The sequence below is a fragment of the Notothenia rossii genome (genome assembly GCF_949606895.1).
Source record: "Notothenia rossii genome assembly, chromosome: 3".
NCBI classification, from domain to species: domain Eukaryota; kingdom Metazoa; phylum Chordata; class Actinopteri; order Perciformes; family Nototheniidae; genus Notothenia; species Notothenia rossii.
In genome coordinates, this window is record NC_136901.1 from 31,738,148 (window position 1) to 31,754,445 (window position 16,298).

Consider the following 16,298-nt stretch of genomic DNA (forward strand, 5'->3'; position numbering starts at 1 on the left):
CAAACCAGTGCCTTTGAGTACACCGGGAGCTGCCATCAATTGGAAGGTTTGATATATCAGGCGAGAGGACAGTACAACAGATTGTGTTAAAACAATCTGTTTATCAATAATCTGTCACTCAACCGGCAGTTATTGAAACTTTCCCACGTATCCACTCAGTACATCAGCCTCAGCCTCTCTCCTCACCAGCTCCCCTTCCAAAACATCTAGGTGCTCCTCTGCTTATTCTGGTTCAAATCTATACAGTTCTGGATCTTCACAGCAACCTCTCTTCTGCTCCTTATAGTCACTGACGTCTTGTTTACATCCCATGCGGTTTCCTACCAGTATGCATTTGGTTATAAAATAACACGTGCCAGAAATAACGAGCATAACATAACTTGGTAAATAAACAGAAGCGTTTAGTGAGTCGTTTAGTTCATCTTCTTGCTGCCAGCGGAGGCACGCTATTGATCCCCTTAGCTACCGGCGCTGGAGCTAAGCTAACCCGGATGATGCATCTTTAATAGATAGGGGTACTGTGACACCCTCTAAGCAACCAAGGAAACTTGTTACTTTTGATGCTCTAGATGCGTGTTGCTCCACCTTTGGCACGGATGACTTTGATTAGCTGACTTGATTGGATGTCTAACTGGGCAAAGAACTTATCCTCAAGAGGAACAGCCATGAGCCTCAGGAACTCTGCATTGATCTAAAACAGATGACAATGAATAAATAAAAAGGACATGCAAATTACCTCACATACAATCTCAGTTTTAACAACGTAAACACTGAAGCCTGCATACACAACAGGCAAAATGTCAATGCAACGAAAAGTTTACTTGAATATGTAAATTCTGTCAATAAACTGTTCAATTTGTGTCATTTCAGTTCCATTGTTACCATACCTCTTTCTGATGGAACAGGGCAGGCCACCTGTCTTTAAAGTCTTCAATGCTGGGTTCTTGGTTGACCACCTCTTGTCGCCTGTAGGCAAACGTGCAAGCCATTTTGTTCGTGATTACCCTTTCATTGTTCCTCATCTTGACATCCGTCAGAAGTTCTATTCTCTCTTTTTCCATGCTGTCCTCAGTTTCTCCAGTAGGGAAGGATAGAAGTTGGCTTCGGATCGTTTTGGCCTCTTCACCTTTTTAGCAGGGAAAGCATCTGACGTTGATTTCGATTTCAGGGAATTTACTGACAGCTCTGGACACCCCTGCACTTTGAGTTGAGTCCGGTAGTTCCCCATTTTGTACTTCAGTCGCTGTTTCCAGCCATAGCAGCCATTGAATGAGCCAGGCTCTTTTAAACAAGGGTGCTTTTTGATTAAGGCCTCTGCAACTGTGCAGAAATGTGCATCCTCCGGGTAGGCCTTATATTGGTAAATTTCTTCAACTACTCTATTCAAGATATCTGATTTCATTCTGGAGCTCAAGGTCAACAACTTGTTTCCAACCTGGCACTCAGAATTACCTTTCACTAACTGCAACTCTGTGTCGTAGGAAAATTGAGGAATTGGAAATTCTTCTGGCCACTGCTTGGTTCGAGATGACAGAGACTCGGGGGATGAAAGCAGTATAGTATCGTTTGATGCCAGTGAGACACAGTCATCCGACTCGGGTGAAACAGAAGCAGAGGATGCAGTGGCACTGATCAAGGTTGTTTGCTGGATCACCTTGATTGTCCCCAAATTCTGAAGTTCAGCAGTAGAGTTCAGATTGAAAAAGTCATTGCCAAAATCTTGGTCCATGTACTGCAGTTTCAAGCTGCACTTTAATCCGAATGTACTCCTTATCGTGCCGATAAGGTCATCTAGTGACTCTGGTATGCCATTGGGAAGTGTCAGTTTTTCAATGTTGTTGTCCCCCAAAATCACTTTAAGTCTGGCAGTCGTGGAATGAGCCATGGCAGTCTGAAAAGAGAGCAAAAGCACAATAAGGTGAGGCAAATCACTTTAAAAAATACTTAACTATCCCTTAAGGGCAATCAATAAAAAAACAAAAAACACCCACATGCAGTTAAAAGGTTCTCATAATTCATGTCCTGTAATTTACCTTCTGTAAGTGGACCACCTTTGGCTTGTATTGAGAACAAAATAAAACAACATTACATGGAGAGAGCTCACCCTTTAAACATGGATATATCTTTTCAATGTGACAAGACGCATCCCTCCAATTTTGTAGTCCGCCAGTGGGTATGTATCATGTAGTTCTTGTGGCTCAATAAGTTCCACTTCCTCGACTGGGGATGATTTGAGATCAAAAGCTCTATAGTGTTCAATATACCATCCAATGAGCTTCTTCACAATGAAGATCAACTTGTCCTGCAGTATCACCATTTGGATGATTTCACTAAACTCTGGCAGTCCTCCCAGTGAGCCTTGGATCCAGATCATTCCACACTTGTAGTTTAGTCCATCATATGTCACGCTTTTGGCCAAGCCCACTGTGTCCATATCTGAAGACTTCCGTCTCAGAGCATTTGAAATGTCCTTGTTAAGAACATCGATGTGTACAGTGGAAACATTTGTCACTTCCAATAGAGGTCTGGTAAAGCTACATGCATGCAAATGATGGGCAATCTGATACTGATGTCTCTCTGAAAGGGAAAGTAGCACGTTTTTGAAGCACCTGATATTCCTGGCAACTCTTTTAAAAAAGCTATGCTTTGCTTCAAAACGCATCGTCCATAGGGAAACTAGTGGACCAAATTGATGGATCAAGTATGGGTAATGTTCTAAGAAATGGTGTTTTGGTTTAAGGGGACAGTCTGGGAAAACCTCTTGGAATCTAATTCGGTGCTCAGAGATCTTAAAATCAAGATATGCAATGGAGTCCTGGGATTGAATGGGACTGACTACTAGATCCACAATGTCCTTCAGGTCTGTTAAGATCTGCCAAGCTGGTTCCTCACAGGGAACTCTCCGCCCAATCAACAAAGGCAAAAATCTGATTAGACTCCAGTTCTCATGCGCATTTCCCCCAACAGTTTTTCTGGACCCAAAACTGAGAGGCACAGGATGAGGTCGATTAGTTTTGTCAGCCCACTTAAAGTTGAAAGATGATATTGCATCATTTAATGTAGATAATGTGGTATACTTTTTTTTAATGAATACACTCAGGCAAAGTGCAAGTTCAAAAGGAACAATACCTTCGAAAAGATCATGCACGATATCGGGAGGAAACCCAGAGGTAACGTCAAAATAGGAGAGGTGCTTTGATAAAATACACTCTGATTTCACACCATAATAATTGGGCAACCCATTTTCCTCAATTGTTCTTAAATGATCGGCATGAATGTCTTTGGTTCTCAAAGGAAAGACGCCGCTTCTAACTTCTTGAGTCTGGATGTCTGCTTTTTCTGCAGTGCAAAATCTGCATACATATGACCCTGAGAAATTCTCAACAAATCCAGCAATACCGTGTGCCCCAAGGTTGTCAGCAACCACACACTGAACTGTGCCTTTTATTGTTCTGCCCAACTTTGACACAAATATCCCTTTCTGTTCCAAAATGACAAGATCGTTAAGAAAAGGTTCTAACACTTTATCATAGCCATAGCACTTCAGATCAGTACTTTTAATTAAAGCTGCCAAATAGATGGAGGACAAAGCAGAGTTACAGCCCGGTGGTAAATTGCCCAGAATCCAATACAAACCACAGATTTTATGCTTCCTTCTGGATGTACCAAGGGGATTACATATTTCAAAATCGTCAATATATAATATCAAGGAAAGGCTTTCCTGTTTAGACAAAAGTCCATTTTCTTTGAACAAGGCACCATCAAAGAAAGATCTGTATATCTGTGCACAAGTTCCCTGTGATTCTTTATCTAAAGTATTCAAATTAACAGCCTGATCTAAGATTGTCTGGCAGTCAAGAATTTGTACCAAAGACTTTAAAATTGAAATATATTGGAATGACTTTCCATTCTTTTGGTCTAGTATATATTCCACTGGTTCCACTACATTAAAGTGTCTCTTATAGTAAGCCTTTCGCCTCCAAGCACTGGAAAGTGTGCCTTTATCTCCAATTGCTTTTTTAACAGGGTTTCTATCACAGAGTGCACTGGCTAGTTTTTTAACCACTGACTGGTCAAACTGGCAACCATTATCTTGTAATACTTGGTTAATAGTCTTTTGAGTGATTGGCAGAGAAAGAGAACCAATCAAATAGTTAAACTCCTGCAGAAGTTCATCTACCGCAGCATTTGACACAAGAAAGATGTTTTCTAACTTAAGAAGTACTGACGCAAGTTTAAGCTCGATATCCTTCTCCAAGTTCTCAGAAACCCCATCGACAAAAGCAGAATCTAAATTGTCATTGCTCTCTATACGTTCCCCATCTGAAATATCACTGGCAAGACTGGCAAAGGATTCTGTAACAGAATTAATACCAGGCTTAAAGATATTCCCCGTCCCAGAATGTTTCCTGTATTTATGGCTTTTGAAGTTCTCATATATATTGGTTTTATATTCGCAGTCTTGGAACACGCATGTAACAGTCTCCTTATTTTTAAGATGATTAAAGATGTGTTGAAAAAATTCCCTCTCAGTGCAGAGTTGATTATGAACACAAATATGGCATGTGAACGTTGATGCAGCTTTGTTGATAGTTTGTTGGGCAGGGTGATTCCTTGATAAATGACTTAGTAGGGCATTCCAAGTCTTGAATCTACATGTACAATTTAAATAGGTACATGGATATGAATGGCCCCGTCCATAGTGCCTATGATTCAGTTTGTAATGCTTGAGCAGCTCAGATCTTCTTCTTAACACAATCCCACAGTCCTTGCATCTCCACATGAAGCGGAAAACTGAAAAAAAAACAAAGAAACTGGCTTTATTGGGAGTTCCTTTGTAGGTTGAATTTTTAAGGAGATAGTGGTGGTGGAGCCAATTGTTTAAACACAACAGTCTGTTAATGTAGCCAGCCCTCTCAGAATAAACCTTAAGGCAGTTTCTCACACCAGGGGCCTCATTTATAGAAGATGGCGCACGCCACTCTAAGCACTTTTGGATTTATAAAAAACAAACTTGACGGGAGAATGTGCAGTTCTCCACGGACACTGATCCAGGCGTACGCACAGAAATTACAAATGGTGACGAAAACGCGAGAAACTACGTTTTTGTGTAAAATGTATACAAATATCACGTCATGTGTCAAACATAAGTTACTTTGCAAAAACGGATGAATCCATTCTTATGAATAAATAAAAACCCAATACATTTCACAGGGAATGACCAAAAAACAGGACTCAGCGATCATGAATACAAACATATCTTATTGCAAAAGAACAATTGAAATATGTTCTGAAATATTGAAACCATACCTGCATGTTATGGAATTTATTCTCATTAATATTAACATGAACAGCACATTACAAATTACGTTTACAATGATGCAGTTTTCGATGCCTCAGTCAGGCATATAGGTGTGCAGTTTCATATTTTTCACATATTGTGTTCATTTTTATGGCTTCATGTTCGTTTTATATGCGTCTTCAACGTGTACTTTTGTTCTAAAGCACGAACCGTTTTGAAAGTGGCTATACGTTCACAGTGTGTTCTAACAGCATTTGCCACGATCACCTTGAGTGATCATGGCAAATCCTGACCTTGCAGTCAGTGTAAACAAATACTAATTTGGGGTGTTTCACTGACAATTTATGGGCCTTACATGAAACTGCAAAGGTTGCGACACATTTAGAGTTGATTGTAATTTATGAAGTCAAACCAGCGTAGAGTGTCCACGTGTTATATAAATCTGAAATATATTGATGCACAAGAACTTTGGTGTTTCATCCGTATTCCACCTTTTGACTTGAATCATAAGCCCTTTTTTTAAATGAAGCCCCTGGAGTAGCCCCAGTTTCATTTTATAAATCACAATAAACTCGAAATGTGTAGCAGCCTTTGCAAACTTCATGCAACGGCCATAGTGCCCGTAAATAGTCATTGAAATGCTGCAAATTAATATTTATTCACACTGACTGCATAAAAGGTGATTGTTGTAAATGGTATGATAAATATGAAACTGCATTCCTATCTGACTGAGGCATCAAAGACAGCAACAGTGTAAATGTAGTTTGTAATAGCCTACCATTCACCTTAATATAATTGAGAATAAATGCCATAACATGCAGGTATTGTTTAAATATTACAGAACATATTTCAATGGTTATTTGGCAATAACATCTCTGTATTCACGATGCTGAATTGTTTTTTTTTTAAAGATTGACGAACAGTGCCTTAAGGGATAGGTTTACAGTTATCAAGTCTGTCTTAAGGGAAATACACACATGCCCATTGGAAGCAATTTGTGGCCATTTGATTGTTTTTTCTGTCAGTACAGGTTGTAAAGTGCTCACTTTCCCAAATAAATTTAAATATAAATCAACTGTTAAAAACTTTATCTTAAGCTAAAGCAAGACTTCAAGGGTCTGAATTCATCAAATCCAATGTGGATATCTTCAAAATTATTATTATTTTTTTTATCTCTGAGGCTCAGTTTTCATTACAGTCAGTTCACATTCAGGCCTAGATAGGATTTCTTAAATAGTTTTTTCAGATTTAAGCTGCAATGGGTTACTAATTTGTGAGCATTAATACTACATTTTGCAAAACTATGAGTACATTAACAAAACACTGTCCTGTACACGCTGTCACATTAAAGCCAGAAAAAAATCACTGTCTTTAGCACTCTAATTCTGCAGTTTAACTTACCTTTGGGTAGTTTGATGAGTTGTGTCCAGGGCTGATGTAACCACCACCAATCAGGGAAAGAATCATGAAAAGCAAATTAAAAATGCATTAATATTAAGCAGTGTTTCCCACAGACCAGGTAGCAATGTGTGGTGGATTTGTTGGGGGGGGGGGGGGCGCGATTACCGGCTGGCGGAGTTGTTGGGGGGGGTGGGGGGGGACCATTTAATTTCGAAAATTAAATGGTCAGATATATACTGTTGTGTTAACATTTCATCGATTAAAAATGCGTTAGAACACGTCCATCTCGAAGACGAGTTCGTTCAGAATCAGCTGCTTATCGCAGGTCGACTGACTCGATCTCCTTCTCATACACTTACGTGTTTAATTTGCGTGTGTTTAGACAGATGGGCGCACACACACGCGCACCAAGCATCACCCGCATTCATTCATTCTTTTAAACACTTACTCACGGTAAAACTATTATATATATATATATATCATATATATATATGGTATAACTAAAGTAAATTGCGCCGGGCAGAAGATAGGGCCCTTCTTCTGTTTGGCGCACATGGCTAATTAGCATACGCGCACAGGACTGTCGGAATGGGAACACGTCGGACTGGCAGCATTACGGGGGCGCGATTACGGGCTGGCGGAGTTACATTTTTTACATGCTCTGCTGCTATTCCTTTTAGGAAGCTGCTATTATTATATCTGCTGCTATTCCTTTTAGGAATTCCTTTTAGGAATAGCAGCAGAGCAGTGTTGTTTAATAAGCGCCGGACTCACCACTGTGCGTTCATGAGAACGACGTGCACCCTCTCTCATCGCCTGTGTCTCACTAAATACGTTAACGGAGACGGCAGTAAAACACCCAAACGTCGTAACAGAACTGCGAGCGCGCAGCACAGTTGCAAACACATGTACGCTTAAATGTATCCGTGCTAATGTGCAAATAAGCAGCTTAACCAGTACACAGTATGACATACGTTAACTTAAGACTACTTTCAGTAACGGTATTACACCACGAGAGCCCCGCGTGCAAATTACTTGCACAAGTTACTCACCTAGCATTTACTCTCACAGTCCGGTAGTGTCCTCTAGCAAAATGCTAAATGAAATGCCACATTACCTTTAGCACACCAGTGGTTTAAACATATGGCTAACACATTTCACAAAATCAGTTAAATGCATCGAACATGTTAAAGTTAGCATGACTTAACTAGCTGGTCCGGTTCAGTTAGTTAACTAAAGTTAACCCTTAAGACGTACATTTGACCCATACAGGCAGAACATTTGTTATCTGACAATTTAAATGTGTAAAACATGACTTTGTCTGCATTAAACTTACCGTTTTTCAGAATGACCTTGACCGCATGGACGATGAGATTGACGAGGAGAAAAAATGGCAGCTTCAGCTAGAAAAATCTTGCTGGAAAAGACGTTGACGTTCAACGTCTACGTCATGACGTTAGACAGGAAAACCTAATTGAAGCGCTTGCATTTGCATAAGAATAGCAGGTCAATGTAGTAAAGCACAATTTGAAGTTGATATAATACACAAAAGTACAGTGCCGTCGCTAAAGCAGAAATCTGAATCAGATTTATTCAAAAAAGTGCTTTACTTCAACTTTTCCAAAATATACTTTTTAGAGTGTAATTAGCACAACAAAACACAGGTGGGGGGGAGCAATTAGGCACAGGTGAGGGGGGAGGAGACAACACAGGGCACCAGGTGCACACAATCAGCAACAACATACATGGGGAACAGGGAAGTTGTCGTCAATATACCCCACACAGTACAATAATTATATCCACATGTCCATGTGAGCTCCAGTAACGGCGTCTCGTCGTTACAGGTTTTTTCCTTTTAGGAGTTCAGTTTGTTGCGTTAACACCTGTTAAGTTGCTGTTATATTCATAAGATGTATTTTCGGGTTGACTTCTTTTATAGGCCTAGATTAAAATAACAGATTAAATAACTCCTGTGTCCTGTTGCCTTACAGCCCATACACATGACGGCGTGCGTTGAAGCTTGCCGGCGGGCATGTCTGACGCTCGACCAACAGCCAATCACATGAATCTCCCGCCCCAGACACACAAGCAGCGGTCTGATTGGCTAGAGCTTGTACTGGCATATGATTCGATTGGCTGACGCTTCCGTCGAAGCTTCAAAAGTAGAACATTGTTCTAATTTTTAAGCTACGCTTTGCTCCCACAATGCAGTTTGGCGAAGCGTGACGTCACCCCATTCAAAGTGAATTGGCATAAGCGTTGAAGCTTCAACGCACGCCGCCGTACATAGGGGCCGTTACTGCTTGGTCCCTGACAACGCACAAGGAATTAACACTCTCCAGCATATTTTGGCAAAGAAAAAGAGTTTGTAAACCAGTCTGCATCGATCAAATTCCAAAAAGTCCTCCAACTCATAAGACCAAATACGTTGTTTGTTGAAGCGCTTAATACCACCTATAATCACGTTTTAAAGTTTTCGACCTCTAGTGCTCCCGTTGATTGCAAACGTTACAGAGGGTCGTTTATTCACAAATAACCCTCTCTGTAAAATCCTAAATTGTAGGATAGTTTGGCCATTAAAATGCTTTTTGATTAGATTTCTAGCAATACATGTATATTGTACTTTTAGAATCCACGTCCAATCGATTTGTAGGATCCATAGTTTGATAGATATTCCGAAAATTATTTGAGGTTTCGCCAGGAGAACGTGTATATGCGGCAGCTTCCATGTAAAGTTAGCCAACCCTCACTGGGTGAAGACAGTTTTTCCGGTCTGTTGTGCACCGACAGAAATGTTGAGTCTAGTCATGTTTTGTTTAACCATTTTCTGTCTTGTCTCCCACTTCCTATCCTGGTGTGTGTCTCCCGCCCTCATCAGCGTCAGCCCCGCCCCTGATTGTTTTCACCTGTGTCTTGTTGTCATTTGTTTAAATTCCCCTGTCTCCCAGTGTTCAGTGTCAGTTTGTCTTGTCTCTTGCCATGGTCAGGTCTATGCTCTCTTTGTGCTCTTGTAAAGTGTTGATCCTCACTACGTGAGCGCTTTCATTTTGTTCTCAATTTTTGTCATCTCAACTAGAGATTCGATAGTGACTATTTTGTGTTCATCTTGCTGTTTTTTGGAAAAAATAAAGTATCTTACCAATACTTTACCTCTGCCTCCCGGGTCGTGCAATTGGGTCCTACATCCTAAGTGTCTGAGTTCTTAACAGAACGAACTGACCATTATGGACCCAGCCGACCCAAGAACGCTTCATTCCGCCCTGTCAGGACGAGGCGAGAAGATTTATCGCCACGGGTAACAGCTGGGCACAGCCGCCCAGGAAATAAAAGAGCTGGTAGGACGCCAGGACATCTCCACATAGATGCAACAACTGGCTGCACAGATGAATCATTTGTTCACTCACCTACGGACTGCTCCAGTACCGGCCCCAGCAACCATGGTTCCGGCTTCACTACCGGCCCCAGTAGCCATGGTCCCGACTCCAGTTTCGGCTCCAGTACTGGCTCTTCGGCCGATGACAGCTTCCTGTGTCCTGTCGGCTTACCGACCGTCTCAAGTCACCTCTGAAGTCTCCTCTCGAGTTCCCTCTCAAGTCACCTCTCAAGTCACCTCTCAAGTCTCCTCTCGAGTTCCTTCTCAGGTCCCCTCACGAGTCTCTTCTCGGATCCCCTCTCAAGCCACCTCTCAGTTTTTCCCTGGAGTCCCCGCTCAAGTTCCCTCTCGAGTCCCCTCTCAAGTCACCTCTCGAGTTCCCTTTCAAGTCTCCTCTCGAGTCCCTTCTCAAGTTCCTTCTCAGGTCCCCTCTTGAGTCTCCTCTCAAGTTCCCTCTCAAGTTCCCTCTGGAGTCCTTTTTCAAGTCATCTCTCAAGTCACCTCTCAAGTGACCTCTCAAGTCTCCTCTCAGGTTCCCTCTCAAGTCACCTCTCAGGTCCCCTCTCGAGTCTCCTCTCCAGTCCCCTCTCCAGTCCCCTCTCCAGTCCCCTCTCAAGTCTCCTCTCCAGTCTCCTCTCGAGTCCCCTCTCAAGTCACCTCTTGAGTTCCCTTTCAAGTCTCCTCTCGAGTTCCTTCTCAGGTCCCCTCTTGAGTCTCCTCTCGAGTTCCCTCTCAAGTTCCCTCTTGAGTCCTTTTTCAAGTCATCTCTCAAGTCACCTCTCAAGTGACCTCTCAAGTCTCCTCTCAGGTTCCCTCTCAAGTCACCTCTCAGGTCTCCTCTCCAGTCCCCTCTCCAGTCCCCTCTCCAGTCCCCTCTCTCCAGTCCCCTCTCAAGTCACCTCTTAAGTCTCCTCTCGAGTTCCCTCTCAAGTCTCCTCTTGAGTTCCCTCTCAAGTCACCTCTCGAGTTCCCTCTCAAGTTCCTTCTCAGGTCCCCTCTCAAGTCTCCTCTCGAGTCTCTTCTCGAGTCCCCTGTCAAGTTCCTTCTCAGGTCCCCTCTCGAGTCTCCTCTCGAGTTGACTCTCAATTTCCCTCTGGAGTCCTTTTTCAAGTCATCTCTCGAGTACCCTCTCAAGTCACCTCTCGAGTTTCCTCTCGAGTCTCCTCTCGAGTTCCCTCTCAAGTCCCTACCCAATGTCGTGGTCCGTTGGAGTTTCCGCTGGGGGTCCTGCCAACTCCATGTCCTGTCCCGTTGGGGGTCCCGCCGACTACTCTTCTATCGGGGGTCCTGTCAACCCTGTGTCCTGTCCCGTTGGGGGTCCCGCCGACTGCTCTTCTGCCGGGGGTCCTGCCAACCCTGTGTCCTGTCCCGTTGGGAGTCCCGCTGACTGCTCTTCTGCCGGGGGTCCTGCCAACCCCGTGTCCTGTGCCGTTGGAGGCCCCGCCGACTACTCTTCTGCCGGGGGTCCTGCCAACACCATGTCCTGTGCTGTTTCGTGTCCCATCGACACCAGCCCTTGCTCCGTTGTGGGTCCCACTGACACCAGCCCAGGTTCCGTCCAGGGTCTCGTCTACGCCTGACCCGACAGGGGTTCCACCAGCTCCTGCCCGTCCTTTTGCCCGGCCTCCTGAGTTCCCAGCGGCTTTCGCCCTCGAGCCCGGTCTCCTGAGTTTCCTGCCCGAGGGCTCCACGATGAACTCTGCCTTGCGCCCGGGCCGTCCGCCCGAGGACTCCACCATGAACTCTGCCTTGCACCCGGGCCGTCCACCCGAGAACTCCATCATGGACTCTGCCTTGCCCCTGGGCCGTCCGCCCGAGACACCCATCATGGACTGTGCTTTGCCTCTGGGTTGTCGTCCCGGACCCGTCCTCCGGATCCCCTCCACTGCTCCAGTTCTTTGAGGATGGTGAGGTTTACAAGGTCTGTAAGCTGCTGGAGGGGGGGGGTACTGTTGTGCACCGACAGAAATGTTGAGTCTAGTCATGTTTTGTTTAACCATTTTCTGTCTTGTCTCCCACTTCCTATCCTGGTGTGTGTCTCCCGCCCTCATCAGCGTCAGCCCCGCCCCTGATTGTTTTCACCTGTGTCTTGTTGTCATGTGTTTAAATTCCCCTGTCTCCCAGTGTTCAGTGTCAGTTTGTCTTGCCTTTTGCTATATCCAGTCTCTGATAGTGTTACGTTATTATGAGAGTGCTCTGTTTGATTCTGAAATTGTATATATTTATATAAATATATACATATATATATGTGTGTGTATGTGTGCGTGTGTGTGTCCGCATCTGTATTGTCGCATTATACCGCACTGTGAATGAATTAAAAGTAAATATATAAGTCGTCATGAACACATCTGTCCATCAGACAGAGAGCTGCTGTGTCTCCTGTCATCATTAATGGACGTCTCTTTAAAATGACCGCTAAGAGGAGAGGAGTTCTCATTTCTCTAACCGCCTGCTGCTTCCCCTCCTCTCTCCTCGGCTCCCCTCCCCTCGGCTCCTCCGCTCCATAGACTGTATATATAAATGGACGTAGGGTCCGTGATGTCACCCATAGGATTCTGCAGAGTTGCCAAGAAGCCCTTAGTAGGCGGAGTCGGCCACTAACGGCTCGACAGTGACGTCAGAGTTCAACTCCCGCCTTCTCCAGCCTGCTCCAAATAAGGGCAAAGAGGCGGAGCCGAGGCGGGACCTGCTGCCACCGTGCTGAAAGTTTCAGAGCTAGCTGAAGCTACCAAGCTAAGCTAACATGCTCCCCATCTGCACACTGCCGTGGCATTTTAAGTTTCTAAGGTAAGCCGACATTAAACTATTCAGCAAATATAAAAATAATAATCTAAGTTATTGATTTTTTAGCATAATACTTCAGAATCTTAAAATCCCTTAACGTTTGTATGCAATTGTGCTAAATTCAACACTGGAATCAAGCAAATATTAATATGTTAGCATGCCATTAGTTATTTATATTTTGATATCACTTAATTATACGTTTAATACATTGATGGTAGCTAGTTAGTGCTCTTACCTGTGAGGCCTCCTCCAAACAGCATAATAACCAGACTGTATCATCAAAACTAAGTACCAGTTCTAGATCCTTGACTTTAGACAAACAATTCAAAAGACAACATGTATTTAAAGATCAATCTTTATTTTAATGTGCCTCTTAACCTGATATATTAGTTATACAGTAATAGTATTGACAATCTAAAGAAATTTAGCAACTCAACAGTCAACTTTATGTTTCTTATTGTCTAAAGCAGGGGTTTTCAAAGTGTGGGTAGGTGAGCCTCCCCTCAGAGAACATAAGAACAGCCGCGCCCCCCCTCCCAATTATTATTGCTGTTATTATTATTATTATTATTATTATTATTGTTGCTATAATGCAGGGGTATTCGATTGCATTTCAAAGAGGTCCATTAAGAGAAAATGTAATTAGATGCTCTGTTTTCGCTGTCTACCTTCCGCCATTTGAAATTACTCCGACTGTTTCTCTCCTCTTGTCTCGTCTCTGTGTGTGTGTGTTTGAATCTATCGTGCTGACTGCACTGATTTGATTGGCTGAGTAGTGTCACCTCCTTAAAACATTAAACAATAACCTTTTAAAAAAATTAATTTTTATGTTTTAAACATATTGTATAAAACTCCCCCACTACTTGGACTATTCCTTGCACCTCTAGAATAAGCCCGAATGGTCTCAACCATATTGCATCAGTAACGTGCACTTTATTATAACAAGATCGCAAGGACACTGGTAGCGATCGGAAAATTGAGTGTTGTTCAGTTTGTGTGTTGTGGAACATGCGTGTCCGTGCATGAAAATATACCACACACCCAATTACAATTGCAAGTTCAATTCACTACCCTGGAAGTTAATACAGTTGTTAAAGTTGGAACAGCCTGTGGACAGCCGTTCTTCCTTGCATGTCAGTCGCCGACACCTTCTTACAGAGGACAGGCACATCTAGCTGCAGCACGACCCGTATATTTCCGCACGCCGTGTTCTCAAGAGATATTTTTTTTAACATTTTCAACCTGGTGGATAAATCCTTATATGCGCCCGGTAACACACTGAACGTCAACTTTGCCTCCTTATTACACTCACCCCTACTTTAGTGGGAACAATGAGTCTGCGTCTTTGATGCACACAGGAATAAACGCAGATCATAATCTGGCTGCAGCCTTTACCGGTACTTGCTTTTGATCAAAGTCAATGCGGAAAACCTGCACTCACACAGGTAGGTGGAGGTGAAGGGAATGAGCACTTTTACAGCCTTTTTAGCGAGGTGGGGGAACTCGGTCTCCACAGACAGCCACAAGTGGGCAAGTGTCACTTTACTCGTCTTTTTCTTGTTCTTTTGTGTCTCACGCTGCGCCTCCCCTGAAGCTCTCTGGCGCCCCCCAGTGGAGGCGCGCCTCACACTTTGAAAACCGCTGGTCTAAAGCATTTGTTATTTTCATTTTCCCCCTCTCATATTCAGTGTGGACGGATTGAGACAGCGTGGTGTCCAGAAAACTGCAGAGACTTCAGGGAGAAACCTCCGTGTGATGGACACCTGTCTGTTGGTTTGGAGAGGACTGAGGGTCTTTCCTCTGCGAGGAGGACCAGGCCTGATGGAGGAGCCCATGCAGGGCAAAGCTGATACCAACTGCACAGGCCTAGTCTGTCACTTTATTTGACTAAATGTGTTTACTTATACATTTAATAGGTTTACACCTTCTGTCCATATGTGCTTTTTATTTAAAACATGTTTGATTAAGTTTTGGTTCACATTTCAATAAATTGTATTTGTATTTGCACTCCTTTTGTCCATTATTCTTACTGAAAATGTTAGATTACACATTCACATCTGACTGAAGATTGGCCCCATTTATTTGTGACATTGCAAACTCTGTGGTACAAGGCACAAGTGATGTGAAGCTCATAAAGCGAGGCAAATACAAATAATCAGCTGATGGAGTGTCGATGTGGAAATAGGTGCATTCGATCAGCTGACTGTTTTTACAATAAAAGTAGTTTCTTAGTGTACTGGTCTTAAAATATCATAATATCAGCTTTTAATGATTCTCTTGGATGTTCTTCTTGACCCTCAGATAAGGAGAAAATGTTGTGTCTTTCAGGCATGTCCTTTCCTAACAAAAATTACAGGAAACATAAAACATGTTATTGCAGAACAAGTGTGTTATTTATGAAAGCGGTGTGTTTGTGTGTTTAGGGGCTGTAGATATAATTATTTTGTAATTGTAATGTTTTTTTTTTATTTCAACAGTGAGCTACAAAGACAATCAGATTATGAATGAAAAGTATGAAGTTCATCAACATTGAAATATATGTTATTATCAAAATAACTGTAATCAAAACGTAGTGCAACTGTAGAAGCTTGCTCTGTTGTCTCACTGAAATAATAACTTTTACCACGTTTTTTACAGACAATATTGAGAGATAAATAGTAGCAGTTCTCACTATGTGTTAAATATCTTTGCCTTCAATACATTACATTAGAAAGCTGACAAAATCACATTGCTTGTTAACATCTAAATGTAACTTTTTGCATGGAAAGAACCCTCAACTTCACTGATGTGTAGGTGATCTAGTATTGTTTAATGGAATGTATATCAGTGTATTCAAGTCAATACTTCATTTACTTAAACCAATATCTTTCTTGATTCTTCGTACAGCATGAAAAAAAGAGTATTTGTACCTGAGCTGAAGTTCACTGCTGTGAGGAGTCCAGTTCTGTCTCTCACTCTCTGGTCCAGCCTGTCTGCATCACCTGGACACCTTAAACAAACAGATATATGTAAAGTACCATGTGTACAAACAATATAACTGATTATCTTCTGTTGAACATGTTGGATTGTGTATTGTCCGAGTCAGGGTCCTTTTTATTCTACTGTAACTTTGGAAGTTGTGTTACCAATGCTTACTGTTTATTTGATACCAATTTGGTAATGCAATTCATAAAAACAACAAGGTTTGGGTTTGTTCTTCAGATGACAGTGATGTTAATGTGTAAGCTCAATAATTAACTCCAGCTCAACCAACCATATTGTAATATCTAAGTAATCATCTTGAAATATGACATTAATAATTGTAATATACACACATCTTATTGTGAGGTTGATTTCACATACACTACTTCGACATTAGCTTGTCTACATACTTGAACATAGCCAATTTAAATTAACCTTAGCAATGCATACAGCTCCTACCTACATAATAATAATCTC

At 42.4% G+C, this 16,298-nt stretch overlaps 1 protein-coding gene and 1 long non-coding RNA gene across 3 annotated transcripts; one reads left to right on the forward strand and one right to left on the reverse strand.

Annotated features, from left to right (window-relative positions):
• Positions 1–571: 571 nt before the first annotated feature.
• LOC307031937 (uncharacterized protein) lies at positions 572–6,845 on the reverse strand (the record flags this gene model as incomplete). Of its 2 annotated transcripts, XR_013806120.1 has the most annotated exons (3): positions 2,105–2,219; positions 888–1,891; positions 572–691 (listed from the first exon to the last, which is right to left on the reverse strand). XR_013806120.1 is itself a non-coding variant. In XM_079669526.1 (2 exons), the coding sequence occupies exons 1-2, from the start codon at positions 6,767–6,769 to the stop codon at positions 1,043–1,045; spliced, it is 915 nt and encodes a 304-aa protein (XP_079525652.1). In that variant the 5' UTR covers positions 6,770–6,845. The 2 variants fall into 2 exon arrangements, 1 of the variants encoding a protein (XP_079525652.1); XM_079669526.1 differs by lacking the exons at positions 572–691; positions 2,105–2,219 and adding an exon at positions 6,704–6,845 and having other exon boundaries at positions 1,043–1,891.
• A 5,904-nt stretch (positions 6,846–12,749) lies between these two features.
• Positions 12,750–14,867, forward strand: LOC307033274. Its single transcript, XR_013806444.1, has 2 exons — positions 12,750–12,863; positions 14,549–14,867. It is a non-coding gene; the product is annotated as an uncharacterized lncRNA (long non-coding RNA).
• The last annotated feature ends 1,431 nt before the right edge of the window (positions 14,868–16,298 follow it).